The following is a 24,544-nucleotide window of genomic DNA, read 5'->3' as shown; positions in this document are numbered from 1 at the left end:
CGAAGGTGTGAGATGTACTCGCCGTTTACATTGACTCCATACCTAGTCCAATCCAGCGTTTTGAAAACGTCTTCCAACGCGTTGGTGAACAGTTTCGGGGATATTACCTCCCCCTGTCTCACCCCTCTGCGCAGTTGGATCGCCTTCGTCTTACAGTCCTGGATGTGGACAGTCATTGTAGCGGCGTTGTACAGACATCTCAGTACCTCGATATATCTCCAATCGATATGACATCTCTGCAATGAGTCGAGCACTGCCCAGGTTTCGATGGAGTCGAAGGCTTTCTCGTAGTCCACAAATGCCATACACAGCGGCTGATTGTACTCTTCGGTCTTCTGCACAATCTGCCGAACAGTATGGATGTGGTCCACGGTGCTGTAGCCTGATCGAAAGCCGGCTTGCTCTGGGGGCTGGAACTCGTCAAGTCGTCTGGCGAGACGGTTCGTGACGACTCTTGAGAACAGCTTATACACGTGACTCAGGAGGGAGATTGGTCTGTAGTTTTTCAAGAGGGTTTTATCACCTTTCTTGAAAAACAGTACCACCTCACTCCCGCTCCACGTTTCCGGGGTCTTGCCATGTTGGATGACGGAATTAAAGAGGCTTGCTAGCTCTTTCAGGACCGGGGTCCCGCCTGCCTTAAGCAACTCTGTTGTGATTCCGTCATCTCCCGGAGCTTTGTTGTTTTTAAGCTGTTCTAGAGCCGCCCTAATCTCTCCTTGGTCAACGACCGGGAGCTCCTCGGAGTAATGGCGCATAAGAGGGGCGCGCTGGTCATCAATACTGATTCCCACGGGTTTATCCGATCTTGAAGAGAACAACTGCCCATAAAACCTCTCTACTTCTCCGATAATCTCAGGCCTAGAGGTAACGACCCCACCATTTTCAGTTTTAAGTTTTGTCAGACGCGGCCTCCCAAACTTGCGAGCGAACACTTTCGATCCCCGATTTTGCTCAATCGCAGCCATGATGGCACGGGTATTGGAGCGTCGGAGATCGCGTCGCGTCAGCGTTTTTATTGTTCGGTTTAAGGCCTTATCTGACAAAAACGATGGTAGTTCTCGTCGTTTTCTCATGAGCTCGAATGTCTCAGCAGAGAGTTTTGGTGCGTTGTCTCTTCTCTGTGGCGGAAAACACTTGCGGGATGTGTTTTGCAGTATTTTGACCAGCGTGTCGGTTCTCTCATCAATGCTGCTTATGGTTTCCAACACGGTGAATTGATTTTGAAGTTCCATTTGGAACTTTTCGGAGCCTTGAGCAGCTTGGAGCATGGTAGGTCGGAGAGTAGACCTCATCATTCTCGATCTTTCGGCTTTTAAGTTGATATTTAGAGTGCCTCGAACCAAGCGGTGATCACTTCCGGTATTAAACCTGTTGATCACTGAAACATCTCTAAATATGTGCCTTTTATTCGAAATAATAAAGTCTATCTCGTTCCTTGTCACGTTATCGGGGCTTCGCCAGGTCCACCTCCTCTGAGGCTTCTTTTGAAAGAAAGAATTCATCAAAAAAAGCCCCTGCGCTTCGAGAAAGTTTACCAGCATTTGCCCCCTGTGATTTCTGCAGCCCAAGCCGTAAGGTCCGACTTTCGATTCACCGCTATCTTGTACTCCCACTTTAGCATTAAAGTCTCCCATAACAACATTGTAGTGGGCCCTCGAGGTGTCGTTGAGGGCCTTTGCGATGTCCTCGTACATCGCTTCGACCACATCATCAGAGTATGTCGAAGTTGGCGCATATACCTGTACAACCTTCAGGGAGTACCTGTCGGAAAGTTTTAGGACAAGGTACGCTACCCGGTTCGACACACTACTGATTTCCACAATGCTGCTAATGAGATCCTTTTTGACTAGAAAACCGACACCACCCTGGGAGAGGTTATCACCTTCGCGGAAGTAGAGTAAGTTACCGGACTCTAGAGTTATCGTGTCCTCCCCCTGTCTTCGGACTTCAGATAACCCCAGTATATGCCAGTTTATATGACTTAACTCTACTTCTAATTCGGCGAGGTGATGGTCCAGCCTCATCGAGCGTCCATTATACGTTGCCATTTTCAGTCGCTTTATATGGTAGCCTGCCGTGAACCGGTGATTCTTAGCACCCCCTGCCCTGCCGATACCGCGACCGCTACCTTGGTCGGGCCTAGCGGGCTTGCCGGTAACTGGGGGCCTTTTTTTGGGCGCATCTGCCATTTAGGGAGGGGTTTGCCCATACTCGCCGCGCTGGGCAGGCGTGTTGGCGAGCGCAGTAGGGGGTAAGATGTTTATGGGAGGGGGGACGCTGCTGCCCATCCCCCCTTTTCCCCGTCCCTCAGTCGCCTCTTACGACACCCACGGGATGAGATTGGGGGAGTACTATTCTAAGCCGGTACTCCACGGCATATATATATATATTAACAATTCAACTATTATTTCCAAATATCATAGGTTTTTGTTTGTTTCAAATGTGTGTACCGTTTTAATTCCCAACGAGTCCCAAGAACTCCGGCGTAGGGTAAGAAAACAATACGCAAAGGAATCGAGGGCTTAGTAATTATCAACGCAGACATCTATAATACAATGATGTTCTAATTATAAATAATCATAATAATGATGAGGACGACGAAACAATAAAATAGTGTAGGTACGATTTGTTTAATTCAAATAGTAGGAATGTGTTTGAAAAGTACCGAAACTATAACCTATAATTATATCCTATAGGGAGCATAGGCCTTTGATTCTGTTATTCAATTCAATTATGAAGTCATAATTCTCTTATACCTTACATTACTTACCTTAAATCACTTTCTAAAGTCCCAAAATTTCAAGTATACAACCATTGATGAATTTTTAACTACATATTTTAGATTTTATTTTATTATACATAAAATGTACTTTTATTTTTTAATGATTATTGATTATGGAGAAATATACCTGTATTATTTAATAAATTAAACAAAACCGAAATTATAAGACAAAATATCAATGAAAATAAATTTATTTGTCTTGTAAAGTGCCATCTATTGGATAGCCTTTAAACGAATTTTGTCTTGAATTTTAAAGCAAAAAAATATTTAAGCTTACTATTAAATTTTATTATTCGTTCTTTTAACAAAATAGTATTTTCATATATATTTTTTTCTATTACATTTATTATTTAAAGTTACAGTATAAATTTCAACAATATTTTATCTGTACAGTCAATGAACGCAACCAAAGCCAACCTTAACATTGTATTGGTTTTGGTTGTGTTGGTACAAATGTTTTTCAATTTCAAACGGTTTTCGATTGTGTAGTGTTTTAGAGCGTTTGTCAAATTTATGAAACTTTTATGAAAGTGAAGTTCTTTTTCCAATTATGTCAATTTTTAATGAATTGCTTCCCAAACTCTGTGAAATATCGAATGCTTTTACAAAGAACTTTAATGATGACCTTAAGGTAATGTAGTTTCAATGATTAATTTTAATTATAAATACAAATATTCTACAGTTTGGAATTTAATTCCGCGTGATATTTTTGTCAATTAATTTAGATATATAGTGCATAAGTGTGTTAAAAAGAGTGATTAGTGATAAAGTGTGTGCTCTAAATTCGTTTTCAGGCGGCGTTCCTGTGTTTTGATAAGTTTGAAGAAGAATTTCAAAATGGCAAAAGCAGAACGCGGGACAAGACTCAAAAGGATAAAAACGCTTTAACAACCCTTCAGAGCATTAATGAAGACGATGGTATGTATTACATTTCTGTATTCTATTTATATTCTTTAATACACACATACATCTTTGAAATTGTAATATTTATAAAATAACATATGTTCTTTCTAATTCGTTTGTTAAAGTTTCTACATATTTGATTTAAAAAAAAAACCAATACTTTTATTAAAAGATTTATTCATAAAAGCAACTACTAACCGAAAAGTACATGTTAAAAAAATAAATAAACAAAAAACTGAATTATATTGTATTCTGTAAATTGATATCATGTATAAAAAATATAAGCAGCATTAGGTTAAAATTATGTCATGTTTAGTTTATTGTTAAATAAATTATTTTTAATATTTCAACAAAATCCCAGCAACTCAAATATCATTAAAATTTTTGCGGAAGTACCTTTCATCAAGTTTTTTTTTTTTTATTAACACAATTTTCATCTGAAAGCATCTAATTCATCGGCAAAATAAAAAAATACTTTTGCAATTATAATGCATTTATTGTATAAATATTTGTTTAGATGATTCAGTAAAGGCACCAGAAGAAAAATCAAAAAGATCCAGCTCTAAATCTAACGATGATCGTACATCAACCGAAAGCAATGAACGTAGAGGCTCCAAGAAACGTAGCAAAAATGAAGTGGACGGTATGGAGAGCCCTGAACAAGATAAAAGACAGAAGAGGAATGCTTCAGTCAAAGCACAGAGCATTATTAGTAAACAGGTTTGAAATAAATTTTATTAAGCAATTTGTAAAATTAATCAGAGGTATTTATTCAAATGGGCTCATTAAGGCATTTTGGAACTGTCATGTTACAAAATTAAATCGAGTGCAAAGCTACCATAAGTTGGGAAAGTAGATTAGATAAAAAAAAATTGCCAAAAATTTATTCTTAAACATATTTACAAAGACAACTATGTATACAGTTAAATTTTTACAGGATAAATTTAAATTGGAAATCAAAGACTACAACTTTCTCACTTTTTTGTCTTTTGTTGGGAGTGTTAAATACATATATATATATATTTTTATGGGAGAAGGAAAACCATTCCCCGGGAAGGATCTATTGATTTTGTAGAGTTGAATACATGGTTTTACACAATGACTGTCTACTTCTATTCAATGTTTGTTTTCTACTATTCAAAGTAGAGATTTTACATTTTATGCTTTTTAATATTACACACAATAATAAAGATTGTATACTTTATATAAACATAAATAAAATAAGGACTTCTGCAAAATAATTTAATGAATGTTAAAATAAAAAAAAACTTTACATGTGCGGGTATATGATAACTGTATTATTTAATAGTATATAATTACATGAGATGAGATGGCCCAGTGTTAAAAACGGGTGAATCTTAACCGATGATTGTAGGTTCAAACCCGGGCAAGTATCACTGATTTTTCACATGCTAAACATGTGTTTTTAATTCATTTCGTGCTTTTGACCGTGAAGGAAAACATTGTGAGGAAACCTGCATGTGTTTAATTTCACTGAAATTCTGCCACATGTGTATTCCACCAAACTGTATTGGAGCAGCGTGGTGGAATAAACTCCAAACCTCCTTAAAAAAGGAGAAGGTCTGAACTTCAAGGCCTGAACTCAGCAATGTCCCACACATTAACAGGCTGTTGCTGTTTATTCAATCATAGTTCAAAATTAATTATCACAGATTTAGCCATACACTTTCTATTATACAAATTCATAATAAATATGTTGTCGTAATTATGTCCTGTATAATGGCTTGAAGCTCAATATATATACAATCATTTAAATTTCTTCTTCTTCTTCGAGTGCCACTCCGACTAGCGAAGGTTGGCAATCAGCTTTAAATACTCCTCCTTTCCCGTCCATTCACGGATGTTGCACAGCCAAGACTTTTTTCTGCGCCCAACAGCTCTCCTTCCGGCAACTTTTCCCATCATAATCAGTTGCAAAAGTTCATATCTTTCATGCCTAAGCACGTGTTCGAGATATGCAACTTTTCTCTTCTTGACAGTCTCCAAAAGTTGCCGTTTTTGGTTGACGCGTCGCAGAACTTCCACGTTCGAGACCTTTTGAGTCTAACTTATGGCCAACATACGTCTATAAGCCCACATCTCGAAAGCTTCTATACGTTTTTTGAGGTCTTCTTTAATTGTCCACGCCTCGCATCCGTAAAGAAGTATAGGCCAGATGTAACAATGTAGGAGTCGTAAGCGCACAGGGATCTTAAGTCTGCGATTGCAGAGTACTTTTTTCAACGTGCAGAAGGCACTTCGAGCTATTTCGATGCGAGTCTTTACCTCCTGTTCACAGCTCCAGGTGTAATTAAGCCATGTCCCCAGATATTTGTACTTGCGCACCCTCTCAATTTTTTGGCCTGCTACAATGATAGCAATGTCATCGAAGCTATGTTTAGATAACACCATGATCTTCGTTTTTGATAGGTTCATCCTCAGACCAACGTTTTCACTGCACTCATTAACACGGCACATAATTAATTGCAGCTCTTCAGGAGATGATGGTATTAGGACTGTATCGTCAGCGTATCTGATGTTGTTAATATACCGGCCATTTATTTTGTCTCCACATTCTTGGCCTTCAATTGCTTCTGCTATTATTTGTTTCGAGTACAAATTAAATAGCGTACATAATACATTTAAATTTAATATATCTTATTTTCTTCTAAAATGTATTTAATTGTTTGTATAGGTGAATGTAAACTTAACTCAGAAACTTCGTCGAGAGGACTCGATAGAGAAGTCTGGTAGAAGCCGTCGTCGGGGGAAAGAGGATGACAAGGAAAATGCAGAACCCCTTCCAATCGTACAAGGTAATAATTAAAATATACTTTATCCATGTAGGCTCTTACAAGCACTTTCTAATTAAGCAAACAATTTACAAAGTTTAGCCTATTGTAAAGCTATTGTGAGTTCCGAATGTAAATTCTACCAAGAAGACCCACAACAAAACTCAGTAGTTCTTTAATTTTCACCAGTTACACGTGTAAAAATTTATTTTATGTATTCATAAAGTATGATAAGGGTTTTGTACATTTAACTGCCGAGAAGGCCCAGTGGTTAGAACACGTGAATCTTGACCGATGATCGTGTGTTCGAACCCGGGCAAGCAGAATTTTCATGTGCTTAATTTGTGTTTATAATTCATCTCGTGCTTGACGGTGAAGGAAAACATCGTGTGGAAACCTGCATGTGTCAAATTTCACTGAAATTCTGCCACATGTGGATACCACCAGCCTGCATTGAAGCAGTGTGGTGGAATAAGCTCCAAACCTTCTCAAAAAAAGGAGAGGAGGCCTTAGCCCAGCTGTGGGACATTCATAGGCTGTTACTGTACTGCACTGTATACATTTAACTTGAATCATTTCGTTATCAAATTTGCTATCATTATTTGATGGCAACTTAATTTTATTATATTTTAACATGAAAAGAGATATTTTTACTACATCTAGCTTCTCTTATTTTTATTTATAAGAAAATTTCTCAAGTTCTCGTAAAAGTTTTTACTTTATAATATACTTATCATTTATATTGGTACCTTGTAGGGTGAATTTGACTAAAAAAGAGCCCATTTATTTAATTATCGTAAATAAATGCACATTTGTATATTCTTATATTATGTACATATATAGAAAGCATGGAAGGCCATTGTTCTCTAAACTATTGCGGGTTGCAAATAAATTAACTTGCTGTACATTATGAGTGTGGTAGTAAGTGCACTTATATATTTTGCACACACAATAGCTTTATAATATGGATATATTATGCAGCCCACAACTCTTTTGGGAACAGTTGCCATGGCCGAATATATAATTCATGTATAATGTTTAATACATACAGAATTAAATAATCTCAAATCATTGTAAAAATTCCAGTTAAACAAGAGAAGATATCCCTGCCACCCGAGCCGATGGACCTGGAATGTTTGCCGCTGAATGTAGAAGTCAAGCAAGAAGTTGATAAGGACGAGATGGCCATGCCGCCGCCCGTCGCGCCCGTACCCAGTTAGTGGAATCACATCCTAGTTATAGATGAGAGATGTTAATTGTACAGCTACTGTGTTGGGAATAACTTAACAATGTATGCCAGTGCTGAGAAATAATTCTATTCTGGACAAGCACTACTAAATTACATGTTCTTTCATTTTATTAAATAATCTCATGTCCACTGAGCAAAACATTGTTTGGGAGCAACTTGTTACACTGGTGGTAGGGCTTTGTGCAAGCTCGTCTGGGTAGGTACCACCCACTCATCAGCTATTCTACCGCAAAACAGCAATACTTGATATTGTTGTGTTCCGGTTTGAAGGGTGAGTGAGCCAGTGTAATTACAGGCACAAGGGACATAAAATCTTAGTTCCCAAGGTTGGTGGCGCATTGGATATGTAAGCGATGGTTGACATTTCTTACAATGCCAATGTCTAAGAGCGTTGGTGACCACTTACCATCAGGTGGCCCATATGCTCGTCCGCCTTCCTATTCTATAAAAAAAAAAAAAAAAACTTAAAATCCAGTATCATACCAATTTTTTTAATTTCTGATTATGTTTATGATTTAATACATTAAAAAAAAAATGTTTAAAAAATCACAGCATCAATTATAAAGTTTTAACGAGATTGTTTTCTGAAATTGTAATGAGTGATTTTGAGTGATTTACATGTCATTTCTGTATAAGCATAGGCTATGAAATTGATCTTTATTGATAACTGAATTATTTCAATTAATAAAATATTCTAGAACCACGTAAAGCCGTACCTAAAGAGAAACCAGAGGAGGTCCCAGAAGAAGAAACTTCAAGGAGACGAAGAACCACACGGACCCGGAAACAAACTGACACACTGCCTCCACAACCTGGTGTGAATTATATATATTTAATTTAAAACTTCTTATGAAATGGAATAGTTAGATTCAGGTAGACATGGCCGCTGTTGTGAGGTTTGGTCCAAACAGATATTGTAACTCCGTGATATTCTATATAGCATTGTTATTTATTTTTCTTAAATTTCAAATTATCTTTAAAAGAGATGAAATATTTCAGTTGTTGAGTATATATTTTCGAAAATAGATTAACAAAAACAAACAAATATTTTTGCATCATCAATGGCTAGCATATATTCAGAACATGGATAAAAAGAAATCTTTTAAATTACATACATTGAATACACTTTTCAAATCCAACAGCTATTTGTTTCGCTAGTATAAATAATGTTTCGGATGCGTTTGTTCTTGTACTGCTTAATCAATGTTTAATTTATTTTCTAGCATCAAATAGATCAACACGAGCCAGCTCCAGGTCTACAAAACAAACAGACAACGAAGAGACTCAGCCTGCGGAGACTAGACCGAAGCGCACTCGAGCTAAAAAAGTAATTATTACTTAATTTTTTTATTGGTAATGTATGATTTAATTTTAATTTATAATACATCAATGAATTACAATTATCACATTTGTTTTTTTAAATGAAATTATATTGTTATTAACAAAACATATCAACAATATATGTCATTAGCTGCTTTTTAATTTGTGGTTCATGCTTAATGCTGTGTGGTTTTTTTTATGTTGGTAACTCGCAAATAGCCGTTTGAAACTAAAAAGAGGCAGTTATATTGAAATCACAAAAATAAAATATATTGACCAGGCAAATTGTACAGTTAGAACAAAAAGTGGATTTCATGTCTGAAGCCCTGCAACAATGAAAAGTGTACATATACAATACATAAAAAAAAACCTTATATTATATAAACTTATTGTTTAATGTTGATTTGTAAACATCATATAAAAAAAAAACTTAAAAATATTGTGAAAATTTATTTAAATTAACATATGTAATTTATACTTTTTAAACTTATGTTTTTTTAAATTATGATTTTCTTAGGTCGCCGAGCCCACAGTAGCTGACACTGAAAAAGAAAGCGAAACTCCAGTACAAAGTGAGACAAGTATGTATATAATTAAATTGTAAAATAGATATTATTGTTCCAAAGGCGAAAATAATAGCAACTACTTTATTCAAAAAAATTCAATTTCAGCGTCACCAGCTGAAAAGCCAAGAACGAAACGCACACGACGAATCCAAAAGCAAGCGTAAGTATAGTCTTACGTTCCATGGACCCTCAGTCCGTTTGTTCGACATTTTTGTACTTCGTTTATTCGGTTCAATATCGACAATTTAAGAGCAAAGACAAACGCTTATTTTCAGTCACTATTGTTGCATGTGATTCTACCTGAAACGGGACTTTTACTGTAGAAATTACTAGAAAATTAACTATATACTCAGCTGTGTTAATGTTTCATATTTTAATTATATATTAATATAATAATAATAAATTTATTTAATCTCTCCCAGAGACAACAATGTTTTCATTCTTTTTAATATAAATATATAAGTAACAGCCTTAAAATATCTCATTAATGGACAAAGGCTTATTCTTATACTTATTACACCACTCTGCTCTCTCTACTCTCTATATGTTTGTAGACATGCCCGAAGTTTACCCGACACATGCAAATTTTCTCACAATGTTATTTTTTTATTTGATCAATTTAACCATCAAACATTATTAGATTTGTTCGTCAAGCTTGGTGCTCATTATTAGTAACAGTGAAAATATCAATAACTACTAATAATACTTTCAGGGAAAAAGAACCTGAAAAGATTGAAGAAGCTCAACCGCAACCAACACCAGAAATTATATCTCCGAAGGAAGAAAGGATATCACAGCCCGAGGAAATCCATTCGCCCGTACTTCCAATGATCAAAAAAACTAATGACATAAAACATAAATTACAAGACAACATAATAAAAAAATTAGAAAATGAAACCACACAGAAGAATATAAATGAAATAAATAAAAAAGATACAGAAACAGCCAATGATGAAACGGATAACATAAACTTGGATAAAACGAAAGTGATAAGTGTAGCCATGAATGCAACTGTTGTGATATCCAATGATATGGATAAAACCGTTGTTCTTCCCAATGGCGTGTATAACCATGCTCCGGTTACACCCAAAAATGTGGTGAGTAATCTATTTATAATAATATCCTGGGACATTTTTTTACACACAGCCATCTGATCCCAAATTAAGCTTGTGCTATGGAAACCAGACAACTGATTGATATACTACATATACTACTTTTCTTTTGTAAATACATACTTATATAGATAATTACACCCAGACTCAGGACAAACAGATATGTTCATGCACACAAATGTCTGTCCTGGATGGGAATCGAACCCACAACCTTCGGCGTGAAAGTATCTACCAACCACGCCAACCGGCCCGTCAAGTATTTATATATAATAAAAAAAGTAAATGTTCGTGTTTGTCCTCTATACATTTCTAAACCATTGATCCGATTATGATGAAACTTTCGTGAGTTGTTCTACGTAGATCCGAGTGTGCTAGACACTAACAAAAGAATTTTTGTTTGTATGTTTGTATAGTAATTTTTCATAGATAATATGAAAATAAGATTTATAATTCAAATATTTTTATTCCAGCGTCAAATGAACGAGACAGTAGTGTTGGAAACATGTAATCAGACGGTAGTTTTGGACAAACCACAAACAAATGCCATAATGGATGCCACAGTTGTCCTTGATAAAGGTGAGCAATGAAATGTTTAAAATTCGCGCAATCTAAGTTGACCGTCCTGTTGAGGCTTTCTGAGAAGTTTTTTAGCTTGTAACACAGTAAAAAAGGTTTCATAGTTGATTATATAAAAACAATTAAAATAGCCGAAGTTAACATTCTCAGCAAAAGCATTTTTTTCTGAAAGCGATATCTTCACAAATAGTGGTACCCAGTTTGTTGATGAAAGTTTGGAGGCATTTAGCAACATTTAAACTAAAATGGGCAATAAAATAATTACATTAAATAATATTTTTATTATTATTTTATATACAGGACCTATTTCATATTTGGAATATAATATAATATAATATTTTCAGATCCGAAAGTAACAAATGTAACAGAAGATAACTCTTTATTAACGGATGACAGTGATAGTATAGAAGTCCAGACACCTCCTAAGATACCACCGTTACCGCAACCAACGTAAGTATTATAGACACCAAAAGTAATTGCTGAAATGGTCCGTAGCTAAAATAAGTCAGGCTTAAAGGATTATGGAATCAAATCTGGATAGCGTTGGAATGAAATGATGTGATGATTAATTTGTGTTAAACTTTTGCCCAACAATGGAACTATTAGAAGATATTACTTTTTGTATAAGTAATAACTAATTAATGTTTCTCAATATGAAATAAAATCTGACGATTATTATTAATTTTGTTTTACAAATATCAGATCAGCTGTTAAAGAAAAAGTGCAGCAATTCGAAGAAATGGCTACCAGAGTCACCAGAACGAAGACCAGAGCGATGGCTAAAAAGGTATGTATAATGCTTTGAAAAGTTATAAATCATTTTATACATATTTGACGAATGCACAAAACACTCGCTAGGCTAGGCTAGATGATCATGTAACGGTCAACCGATGCCATTGTACCCGGAACAGGGTTCACCAGCAAGACTCATTGTTAAAATTACATACTAGAATAGAAACCACATTGTCTTTATTTTACTACTTAATTCGCAAGCTGTACTCAATAAATTCATATTTAATATTAGGTTTATTTCATTCATAAAAAAAGAATATTGTTAGTATACTTATTTTTAAAATTAATAATTCAACAAATAATTTAATTATTTGCATATTATAAATTTATAGTAACATTCATAATTTAAATTTTATATCATTCTGTATAACTGATTAATGTACTCTTAAACAACAATTAATTATCTTAGCATCGCGTAAGGTCATTTAAAGCTGCGTATAGTTACGAACCAGTCGAGGTCCAGACGAAATACTCTGGATACGAGAGTCGGATGCAAGTCATAAGTCAAAGTGTTAAAATAGATATCAAATAATTGATTGCAGAGGTAGAGATTTTTAAATTATATGGACAAACCCAGCTGATGTCCTGCTCGTTTATACATACCAATTTTTATGGTGATTGCTTGAATGATATATATTTTTTTTCTTCCAGGAGGAAAATACAGAGCACACACCTCCAGACAAAGTATCCAAAGTTATTCTCTCGACTGAGACATTAACTAAAATGAACAGTATGATCTTCAACGGGAAAGTACCGCAAGTAAGCCATCTCACTTATATTTATGTAAAATTTCTTTGTATTGCTATGTGTCAAGTATCTTAGGGAGCCGAGATGGCCCAGTGGTAATAACACGTGAATCTTAAATCTATCATCGGGATCGTGGGTTCAAACTCGGGCAAGCACCACTGAATTTTCATGTGCTTAATTTGTGATTGTAATTCATCTATTGCTTTACGGTGAAGAAAAACATCGTGAGGAAACCTGCATGTGTATTCCACCAACCTGCATTGGAGCAGCCTAGTGGAATAAGTTCCAAACTTCTCCTCAAATGGGGAGAGGAGGCCTTTAGCCCCAGTAGTGGGACATTCACAGGCTGTCACAGTCAAGTATCTTAATCGTGTGACAACTCTATTGGCAAATTAAGTTAAATAAATATACAGTATGATTTAACTTGTAAGATATATGTATAATTAAAGGTTTTCCAGACTAATTGATTTTGATGATCCATGAGTTAAATGCAATTCAATAGCTAGATTATAGCAGATTTTTACATAGCGCAATGTGTATTTTAATACTATATTGCATATAAAACATTATAGATATCAAGTTCTGCAACAAAGCCACGTGCAAACGCTTTGCCGTCAACCAAAATTCCTTCGTCGACTTCGAAAGTAAGTGCTATCAATAAAGCCAGAGAAGCAGAAGAGATCCAGAAAAAGGAAAAGGAAGATGCCAGAAGTAAAAAGGAAGCACTTCTGGAAGCAAAGAGAGAGTTGCAGAAGAAGTGAGTATTTTTTTAGTATCAAGTCATACTGCGTATTATGATATTGTATGCTTTTATATAAATTATTTAAAGTAAAACCTTTAAATAGATGTGAATTACATAAATGATTATTTATTACATTTTCACCTGCATCATCTGAGGAATTGCCCAATATATGCATCTATTGAGAGGGTTACTTGCCAAGAACACTCTGCTGTCGTGTCAGTTTGCCGTCCCATCGAATTATGAGGGAATAGAGAGTGAACCAGTGTTTGCGCACACACCTGTATACTATAATATGTCCTGCGCAGTTAGGCTAATCTCTCCTGAGATTGGCCGCCGTGGCCGAAATTGTGCCGGACATTATATAGCAATGGCATGGTAAAAGTTGAAATGTTAACTCGGTAAAGTAACGACCACCCCCTTCCCCCTCCGTCAGGCGGCGCGAGGAGAAGATGGCGGCGGCGGCGGCGGCGCGCGGCGCGGCCGAGCGCGAGCGGCGCGCGCTGCTGCAGGCCGCCGCGCGGGAGCGGCAGGAGAAGCAGGCGCACGCTGACCTCGGCAAGCTGGAGCGGCAGCGGGAGGCCGAGCGGGTACGCGACACGTACTGATATATATATATAGATGATATATATATATATATAGATGTCAGAGATAATAAATTTAAGCGGGTATACGACGTCACTTATTAGAATAGGAACACCACACCACGTGATGTATGTCATGTAGGTTGGTCGGTTGTGAGACGTGAAGTTGTGAAAATATAAGACGGGTGCCTATTTTATCGTACAGCCGAATAATGGAAATATAATATATAATTGTGTATCTGTCAGTAGCGCGTGTGATCGTTCGTCTAGCGACACCCTTGGTCTCTTGCTCTCAGGACAGCGCCTGCGCTGGACGTGCGCGCGCTGACTGATTTAATAAAATCAACATATTGGACGACAATGGCGGCCATTAAAATGGCAATCCATTTGAATCCGCGACATATATATACATATATATACAATAGGTAGGTGGACAGGCCTTGCGTGACCCCATGGCAAGCGATCACCTCTGTCCATACACAACAACGATGTAAAAAAATACTCACTATTCCTTACATCCCCAATGCGTCAGCAACTTGGGAACTAAGATGTTACGTCCCTGTAATTTCACTGACCCGTTCAAACCGGTACACAATAATACTATGTATTACTAATTGGTGGTAGAATATGTATATGAGTGGGTGGTATCTACCAAAGTGGGCTTGCTCAAAGCCTTCCCACCAAGCCACTGCTATATTATATTTTTTGTGTTGATCTCCTGTTAAATACTAGAACTGCACTGTTAAAATATTTATACAAACATACAGACTTTAATCCAAATATTCACTAAGAATACAAACCACATGTCTTTAGAGAAATGTATATTATATATTTCTCATTTCTTCGACGAATTTATCTGTTTAAAAAACTTCTTTCACGTTATTTATAGAAAAAACACGAGTTAGCACGTAAGGTAGCAGAGACAGAGGAGAGACGGAAAGCCGAGGAGCAAGCGAGACAGCAGCGGCTCGCCGATGAGCAGAGGCGAGCGGAAGCTGCGAGAAAAAAACAATTGGAAGAAGCAGAAGCGTAAGTATATAAACATTTAAAATATTCAATTTAAGTGAAGTGTGTTTACATCACGCGAGATCTTCACATATTAAAATAATTATATATTGGTGTAATATTTACGAAATAAAACAAAGAGCTCTATGCATAATGTTTACTGTTCATGCATGAACAACTGTGATATGCGCTTTTTAAATAATGACCCCTTTTTTAACGCTGGAAAAACGCATTACGCTTTCCCCCACGGGAACAGTGGGGGGTATGTTAGACTTTACTGTACCTTATTATTTAAATATTTTGTTACCATCTCTTTTCCAAGAGTTATAAATTTTTATACACTAACAACCTAAACAGTGAAATGTAAATATTTTAGAATGAAAAAAGAGGCCGCAATAATGGCTAAGGAAATCGAGAGGAGACAAAAAGAGTTCATGGAGAGACAAAAGATGAAACAGAGAATGGACGGAGATAAAAGTAAGTTTAAACTATAGTCATTTGAATAATTCCTTAATGTATAATAAATCCAATCTATACAAAATAAGTTTTTTTTTAATAATGTTTAGGCAAGTTGTATAGTTTCCTCTACAATGGTTTTGATTTGAAGATTAAATGAGCTATTGTAACAAACGCGAGGGACATTTTATTTCCCATAAACAGTACCTATAAAGTTGTAAGGAATGGTATCACTTCCTATAGTTGTAATGTGTAAGAGTAGAGATGACCAATCATTCCATCAAATTATCTTTTGATATGTCTGATATTTACTAAAATTTGTAAGCGATTTATATTATCATATAAAGGCCTCCTCTCCTCTTTTGAGGAGAAGGATATTCTTTAGCCCAGCAGTGGGACATTCACTGGTTGTTACGGTATATTATCAGATAAATAAAATAACTATTGTCTTGTTGACTAACTATACCAAAGCTACGAGGATTGTTATTTTTATGTAGGATATTATAAATGATATTATAATTATAAAATGGTTTATGTAATAATTAATATAATCTCCGCAGTCCTGACACCATTAAAAAGCGCGCCTGCTCTGGATCCTGTATACATGGCAGATGGCTTCCAATACCTGAACTCTGATGAGGATGAAGAGCCCCCAGAACGACCTGCACCCGTCTGGTCTACATCAAAGGTACATTCAATATTTTAATCGAGAATTTTTATTATAAAATAGACTTCCATTAATGATTTGTCATTTACTTTCATGAATTATTACAAAAGCTAAAATTCAAAACTTTTCTACGATTCAGGCCCGTCGTCAACAACTGATAATCCAGGCGCGCATAGCCAGCCGGCACGTCGACAGGCTGTTCTCTGTCCGCGCGCACACGCCAGACCTGCGCGAAATCTTCCCGGACATTGAGCGCGCCCGCCTCAAGCGAACCTCCTCTGCCGTCTGGCGCAGCCCCGTGCGACCGTTGCCAGCCGTGTGGGAGTGAAGGTGAGCGCAAGACACCGTTCGGGAAGAGATTAATTTTTTTTTTTTATAGAATAGGAAGGCGGACCAGCATATGGGCCACCTGATGGTAAGTGGTCACCAAACGCCCTTAGACATTGGCATTGTAAGAAATGTCAACCATCGTTTACATAGCCAAAGCGCCACCAACCTCGGGAACTAAGATTTTATGTCCCTTGTGCCTGTAATTACACTGGCTCACTCATCCTTCAAACCGGAGCACAACGATATCAAGTACAGCTGTTTTGCGGTAGAATATCTGATGAGTGGGTGGTACCTACCCAGACGAGCTTGCACAAAGCCTTACCACTAGTGTAAATAGCTGTATTGTCTAAAATATAAACGTGTGATAAATATTTCGCCGTCTTATTATTTTGTTTTTGTTTCAGATACATAGACATATCTACACGAGTCGCTGGCGGCGAACTGTAAATATTCGAATGTAATGTTTATTAACAGTGTTACTGTGTTATGTTATAAGTGCGATCATGAACTCGACTTGACTGTTGCACCCAATAAACGTATTTAATATTGGTTTTATTTTTATTGTTTACATTTATTTGTTAGTATCAACTTTATTATATAGTAAACTAGAAAAAATAGCTGAGGGAAATATATATATAATTGTACTGTGTGCCTTTCATGTCAAGTGAATTTTGTTTTTTGTATACAAATTTGAATTACTTTTAAGAAAAGATATCTCTTAGGCTAACGAGCTGATTGCCTAATCCAAAAAAATAAAAATATTCGATACTTTCCCCGTGTTAAGTTGTATCATCTACAATTATAGTAAAATATGAGGGCTATCTCGATTAAACTCTCACTCAAACGTTGCACTGAAAATGAGACTAAATGTTTATACAATTAACTAAATCCCTTTTTACTAGGTAAATACTATGGCGAAATAATTTACACGCGAACTAAAGGTGTTAAAATTATTTTTATTTGTCTTTATAACTCTTATAACAATGTAGCTTTGAATTAGACGACGTATAATGCACTACACACGAAAACTTGATCTATAATTTTTGACACCATAGAATATTAATATATAGACAAATAGATTTATGTTAGTTTATAAAAGTAATTTTAGTACTCTATAAGATATTTAGTGTTTGACAGTTAATTTTAAGTTATTAAAATTTATAAGAAGTTATTAACTTTTGTATAATGTGCATATCTCGAAGATACAACCTTGTAAAGGTTAAATATATCTTCGCCCTGCAGTACAAATAACATATTAACACAAAGAATATGCATCTCTAACGCCATCTATTGTTGATAATAGTCAATGATGGTCATGATTTGAAGAATACTAAAGAGACACTAGAATATTATAACAAAGTTCGACAAATGTTTTACGCGATTTAAACTTTATATTGTTTATAATCAGTAAAGTAACATTATACGCAATCGTAAATGCAGGGTGACGGTATCTTATGTTGATTAACAAAACAAACACGGAAACAATTAAATTAACACATATTTAGATTATTTTGAATTTTAAATATGGAACATGTTAAAATAGTTTTATACTCCTTTCGCCATGATAATAATAAAAAAAAAAAAAAATTTATAGTTAAGGACATTTTAATACCAATGTGACTTGAACAAAATTTCAAATTATTATATTGATTTGTATAAATGTTTGCGTGCATGTCACGTGCCAAACCTATATTTTTTTTTAATTAAGACTTTTATTTGAGAGTATCCTAGAAATAAAAAAATTACACTTAGTAATTTGTTGATTTTTATTTCTCCTTGGTGTTTTTTACATAAAGATAAAATAATAAGAAGTTAAATTCTGGCTCATAATGAGAGTGATAGTGAAATTATCATAATGTTTCGAGTCCCGTAATTTTATTTTCAATAAATTTTTTAATGCTTTTTGGTAGTCTCACTCATGTATAAAATCTACATATCGCATTTATACATAATTTAATGAGATGAACCAGATTAAATCATAATATTATTATACAAATAATAAATCATAAGGTGCTCCCACACAGCAGTTATATAACGTAGAGAATGTTGCATAACATTTGTTGTCTAACTTTTTTTAACAAATAGTAACAAAATTTATAGATTTTTAGTGATGTTATACAACTTCAAGTAACAAAATATTATACAACTAATTACAGCATGGTATAGCAAATCCAGTGGGAGCGCCTTTTGTTTTTTCAAACAAAAAATCAAAGCCAAACCAATAAGTACTTCCTCCATTTAGAGCCACTACCAGCTTTTTCAAAAGGCAGGCCAACTGATGGTTACAGAATGTTACGATGTTACACAACGAATTGAACCACTGCGGGAGAGTTAATAACATTCTTAACATGTTGCAGCTAAATGTTACACACTTATATGTTATCTTATTGTTATGAAATTTATCGTGCTACACCATGTTTAAGCCGAGATGGCCTATGGTAAGAACGCGTAAATCTTAACCGATGATCGTGGGTTCAAACCCGGGCAAGGACCACTGAATTTTCATGTGCTAAATTTGTGTTTATAATTCATATCGTGCTTGACGGTGAAGGAAAACATCGTGAGGAAACCTGCATGTGTCGAATTTCACTTAAATTCTGTCACATCTGTATTCAACCACACCAACCCGCATTGTAGCAGCGTGGTGGAATAAGCTCCAAACATTCTCCTCAAAAAGAGAGAGGCCTAGCAGTGGGACATTCACAGGCTGTTACTAACTACAATGGTTCAAACGTTATATAACTGCTGTGTGGGAGCGCCTATACTCGCATCGACAACTTCTAAAAAATTCTAATGTAATTATTTTTTAATGCATTCTTAATTTAAAAAATGGGATTCATCAACAGAAATCTCCCTATCTCTTATAGTTTAAAATTCCCTCATATAGACATATCCGTTTATAGTGGTAGGTGTAAATAAAACTAATTTGGTATCTAAACAATACTTTAATGCTAACCACCACTTGATCCTTATAAGTATTTCATAAACATTCAGCCAAGGAATCGAACGAGTGTTTGACCATTTGTAAAGGTAGAAAAGCCAGTTATGTATTTGCGTGTGAATTTACAACTAACCAAAACACTCGTTCGGGAATGTCAGCAACATACATTTCGCTATTGAAAACTCGGCAGTAACGGGATAAAGACGATATCGAAAACGGTTGACAAAATGGCGTAATTTATAATCCGATTCCATCCATGAGATATAAAAAACATTTTGCATTTTAATCAATAATAACATATTACACTTAAAATAATCTATTCGAAATAATGAATATTTCCGTGTACATTTTAAATTTTATAAATAAATTATGTTGCATTCTGACAGATCGGTCGCCAACCGCTTCAACTATAATGTTTTTATTCCAGAGCGGCAGCACCAGAGATAATTTCGATAAGTTCCCTGGTGATGACGGCTTGGCGGGTTCTGTTGAAGGTCAGGGTCAGTTTGTCGATCATCTCGCCGGCGTTCTTGGAGGCGTTGTCCATGGCCGTCATACGGGCCGACTGTTCGGAGCAGGCGCCTTCCTTCATCGCGTAGAAGAGCATAGAAGCAAGCGAAAACTCCATGTATGACTGAAGGACGTCAGAGTCCAATGAATCGTAAACAGACAGTTTCGGGGCGCTCTGAAAAAAAAACAATCTTATATAAGAAAACTATACATAAAATATTATACAGATGGTCGTTCAATGGTGCAACAATACCTCCATTTAATATTTAGCGGTAATTACTCAATAACATCCATAAATTATTGTTTGTTCTGATATTTAACGACCCTCGCAATCAACATTCACTTTAGGCCACCTTATTTATTTTTTTATAATTTTCAAAAGTCGAAACATATAATATTTATTATGTCTTCTTGTGTTAAATTGTTATTCTAAACATAATATAGTATGATCGTCTTTTGACATTACTGTTATAATGTTTATTTATTGCAATTAATTTTTTTACCTGCTATTGGATTACCAATGTACAAATAATTTAACTATATTTATACAATAGTATTCTCGGCTGTATGCTGTACTTTTTGTGATATATTTTAAAAATTGATTATTTTAAATGATTTCATTATATTGATATGTTAAACAATGAATGTACAATGAAATGTTAAGGCCTGTTCTTTCTTCTATAACGAATGAAATACTTTGTTTTTTTTTCTTGTGTGGCTAAATAAAAAAAATATCTCATTCTCTAATCTGCAAACCAACAGAGATGCAAATAATGTAAAATATGTTTGGCACAAGTTTTCTAAACATTGATGAAAATTCTATTATTTTTATAATTCATTTTTGCTATTGCTATTGATGTATGATAAAAACATTTAGCGGATAAAACTAACACTATTGAATTTTTTATGTGCTTGATTTTTGTATTTTATAATTTATATTTTGTAACATCCTATTTACTAAGTATGTAATAAGGTTGAATATTGCCTCATAATTATATCATACCTCAATAGCCTTCTGACTGAACATCGGCAAGTCAGCCTGTGAGTAAGAGACCACAGACTTGAACTTGTTGTAGATGATCTTGCCGGAACCAAAGTCATATCCGGAAGTCATGATAGCGTTGGCAATCTTAGCCGCGTCCAGGAATGTAGGGGGAAGACGACCAATCTGAAAATTATAGTATAACAATTAAAATTACTACATTATCTTTAAAACATGTCACTTAAACAGACCTTAGTTAAATGGCAAAATTTCGTTTATAATTATATTGACACAACTCCGAGCCACCATTTTCTTATAATAAAATTAAACTATCTTTTTCTTTATTAAAAGAAAAAGTCCATTGCATATTCTTAAACACAAAAGAAATGCGATTTTTTTTTTTTATTATAGCTGACTTGCATATTTAGCTCATGTGATAAGTTATCAATAAAACCTTATAGACCTTGGCGCTATAAGAAATACTCATTATTTTTTACAACACCAATGGTCACTAACCACAGGAAATAAGAAGTTTTGCCCCTTGTGCATTACAAGGACATTAATACTTTTTATTATGTATTAATTATTATATATTACAATGTGATCATCACAAATGTTTTTTATTTTATTAATTAATACAATAGATATTTAAAATATCAGGCCAATGTTTAAAAACGAAACAATGATCTCAGCGGTTACAGTGGAAAACATTGATTTACTGGTGGTAGAGCTTTGTGAAACTCATATGAGTAGGTACCACCCACTCATCAGATATTCTACCACAAAACAGCAGTACTTGGTATTGTTGTGTTCCGGCTTGAAGGGTGAGTGAGCCAGCGTAATTACAGGTACAAGGGACATAACATCTAGTTCCCAAGGTTGGTGGTGCATTGGTGATGTAAGCGGTGGTTAACATTTCTTACAATGCCAATGTCTATGGGCGTTTGGTGACCACATACCATCAGGTGGCCCATATGCTTGTCTGCCTTCCTATTCTATTAAAAAAAAAAATAGACTGGAATAAGATTAAAATGTTTTCTTCAAAACAAGAACTAAACATGATTATTATAATTGGTCTAGAAAATGTATAAAAATATTTTCCTTTCACCTCATTAGCGACACCAATGATATGCTTCCCGTACAAGCGTTGCAGGATATTGCGAGACTTGTCACCAACGCAGATAACTTTGATGTTCTCTGCTCCTGGCTCACTGAGACGGCCACGAATGACCTTAGAAACACCAGTGTGGACAGCTCCACAGAGACCTATGATAGAACCACAAAAGTTAGCTCATATGAGTGCCTTACATACCCGTGGTGTGTTTAATATGAATGTTTAAAAAGATTGAGATCAATAATCGATCTATAACTGCTATATATGCAATATAACATTGTATAACTTACAATCTAATAAAACTGCAAACTGAGTAACAACGGCAACAAATCTGATATTATAATAATCAATCATAGTATTTAATTTAAATTATTTAAGCAAATACATTTTCATTTCTTGAATGAAAATAATTTTTACTTTACACATTTACTATACCTCTGTCAGATGTCATGGCAATATAAAGTTGCTTGGGCTCATCCTCAGGGGCGGCAACCTGAAAAAATTACATAAGTCTTTGATACTAACAAAATTCTGGAAGCAGGCAATATATAAATGATCAATAGAAAAACAAGTTTTAAAATGCAACAATTGGAATTATAGATAAGTAACGCCAATGATGAATGTTTATGGTTTAAGATATTATTTAAACGAATTACCTCAGCTTTTTCATAGAATTGCACTGCACCTTCACCATAAGGACGGGCAGCTTTCAATTCACGCTCAGCGCGAGTATATCTAGAGAACAAAATAGAATTAATCTTAGATAACAATTTGCTTTTAAATAAAATTATAAAAGGTGAAATTAAAACACCTATATATAAATTTTATATTACATCCATGGCAATCAGTACGGTTACCTTGTTCTATATTCATCTTTCGTTATAACTATATATATATATGTACACTATACATTCAGCTATGTTTCAGATAACACAGCAATGAACATTTTAGAAGAATTGATAAATTTGTCGCTTACAATATAAAATATTAAAATATATGGGACGGGACTACATTTATTATTAATTTTAAATAAAAAAAATTTAAAATAGTAATTATGTGGTTGACAGTTACAAATTATTTTCATCAACTTGTTGAAAATAAGAATGAACTATAAATTAACATGCACTAATACTAAATTCAATTATTTGACATTACTATTTTTTTTTTTATAATGTATTTGACCGAAACTTACTTAGCAGCTGACACCATCTTCATGGACTGGGTAATTTTCTGGATATTCTTTACCGACTTCAATCGCATAGAAATGGCTTTCAATGTGGCCATGTTACGGTTCTGCTGCTGGTTGACCCCCATGGTCACCTGGGTGCAGACACCCGGTGCAAAACGGCCCAACATTTTCACGGCTCTATAATTGATAATTAAACACAAAATCAAATTAAAAAATACAGGTTATGTATCAAGTAGCTAAGTTATGTAAGACTCCAATCTTGACCGACACTTTATAATGAATAATTAATATTTCTTACAAATATAAGCTGTGATAATTGTAACGTTATATTAAAATTAATTATAAAACAAGCTCAAATACTAACTTTTATGGGACTTTTTTGATCGAATTATGTATACCAGACGATGATAATGTCGCTGGTCAGAAGGACGACGACGTTCGTTCGTACGGGGAGGTCAGCAGTAAAAAAAATTAATTGAAAAATAAAATTAGATTAAATTCTTCAATAAAAATATTGCATTGTGTTCCTATTACATATATTAGTTTAATTATAGATTTCATTTTCTTTTTGTTTTTGTAAAAGTAAGACATACCTCAACTTAATTATTATAATTATAATTTTTTAATTACAGTATATCTATAAATTTTTTTTTATAAAATATAAGTCAATTAAAAAGCCGAGATGGCCCTGTGGTAAGAACGCGTGAATCTTAACCGATGATCATGGGTTCAAACCCGGGCAAGCACCACTGAATTTTCATGTGCTTAATTTGTGATTATAATTCATCTCGTGCTTTACGGTGAAGGAAAACATCGTGAGGAAACCTGCATGTGTCTAATTTCACTGAAGTTTTGCCACATGTGAATTCTACCAACCCGCATTGGAGCAGCGTGGTGGAATAAGCTCCAAACCTTCTCCTCAAAAAGAGGAGAGGAGGCCTTTAGCCCAGCAGTGGGACATTCACAGGCTGTTACGGTAAGTCAATTAAATGGTACAATTTTCTATAATATGTATTTAAGCTCTACTACATGAAGGTAAATAGTTTTAATTATATTTCGCACTAATGTTTCTTACGTTAGATTTTGTGTAAACGAGCTACTGACTAATTAGTAATTTATTTTTGTTAACATTATCGATAGATATTTTTATATGAGTTATAATTACATGCGAGGGTTTACCTATTT

At 34.9% G+C, this 24,544-nt stretch overlaps 2 protein-coding genes across 2 annotated transcripts; one reads left to right on the top strand and one right to left on the bottom strand.

Annotated features, from left to right (window-relative positions):
• The first annotated feature begins 3,279 nt into the window (after positions 1–3,279).
• On the top strand, positions 3,280–18,178 carry LOC126777623 (inner centromere protein). The gene is made up of 21 exons (XM_050500714.1): positions 3,280–3,416; positions 3,580–3,703; positions 4,206–4,408; positions 6,384–6,504; positions 7,567–7,695; positions 8,428–8,544; positions 8,953–9,056; positions 9,567–9,630; positions 9,721–9,775; positions 10,328–10,712; positions 11,198–11,303; positions 11,648–11,753; positions 12,006–12,090; positions 12,747–12,854; positions 13,415–13,599; positions 14,018–14,171; positions 15,055–15,194; positions 15,547–15,647; positions 16,187–16,314; positions 16,433–16,623; positions 17,028–18,178. The coding sequence occupies exons 1-20, from the start codon at positions 3,336–3,338 to the stop codon at positions 16,619–16,621; spliced, it is 2,685 nt and encodes an 894-aa protein (XP_050356671.1). The 5' UTR covers positions 3,280–3,335; the 3' UTR covers positions 16,622–16,623; positions 17,028–18,178.
• Positions 18,179–19,548: 1,370 nt separating this feature from the next.
• On the bottom strand, positions 19,549–23,819 carry LOC126777685 (ATP synthase subunit gamma, mitochondrial). Its single transcript, XM_050500822.1, has 7 exons — positions 23,724–23,819; positions 23,363–23,536; positions 22,827–22,905; positions 22,606–22,663; positions 22,165–22,322; positions 21,078–21,242; positions 19,549–20,249 (listed from the first exon to the last, which is right to left on the bottom strand). The coding sequence occupies exons 2-7, from the start codon at positions 23,524–23,526 to the stop codon at positions 19,983–19,985; spliced, it is 891 nt and encodes a 296-aa protein (XP_050356779.1). The 5' UTR covers positions 23,527–23,536; positions 23,724–23,819; the 3' UTR covers positions 19,549–19,982.
• Between the last annotated feature and the right edge of the window lie 725 nt (positions 23,820–24,544).

The sequence above is a fragment of the Nymphalis io genome, chromosome 23 (genome assembly GCF_905147045.1).
Source record: "Nymphalis io chromosome 23, ilAglIoxx1.1, whole genome shotgun sequence".
Classification (NCBI taxonomy): domain Eukaryota; kingdom Metazoa; phylum Arthropoda; class Insecta; order Lepidoptera; family Nymphalidae; genus Nymphalis; species Nymphalis io.
Note: the sequence above shows the minus strand (reverse complement) of the source record. Positions and strands in the feature narration are given on the sequence as shown.

What these genes read in the sequence shown, in the direction of transcription:
- LOC126777623 (XM_050500714.1), top strand. Translation starts at nt 3,336, where the DNA reads ATGTCAATTTTTAATGAATTGCTTCCCAAACTCTGTGAAATATCGAAT. An exon ending in CGGTTACACCCAAAAATGTG is followed by an intron (nt 10,713 to 11,197) that starts GTGAGTAATCTA and finishes TTTTTATTCCAG; the next exon opens with CGTCAAATGAACGAGACAGT. An exon ending in CCGTCTGGTCTACATCAAAG is followed by an intron (nt 16,315 to 16,432) that starts GTACATTCAATA and finishes TCTACGATTCAG; the next exon opens with GCCCGTCGTCAACAACTGAT.
- LOC126777685 (XM_050500822.1), bottom strand. Translation starts at nt 23,526, where the DNA reads ATGTTGGGCCGTTTTGCACCGGGTGTCTGCACCCAGGTGACCATGGGG. An exon ending in AATTCTATGAAAAAGCTGAG is followed by an intron (nt 22,664 to 22,826) that starts GTAATTCGTTTA and finishes TAATTTTTTCAG; the next exon opens with GTTGCCGCCCCTGAGGATGA. An exon ending in TCATTGGTGTCGCTAATGAG is followed by an intron (nt 21,243 to 22,164) that starts GTGAAAGGAAAA and finishes TATAATTTTCAG; the next exon opens with ATTGGTCGTCTTCCCCCTAC.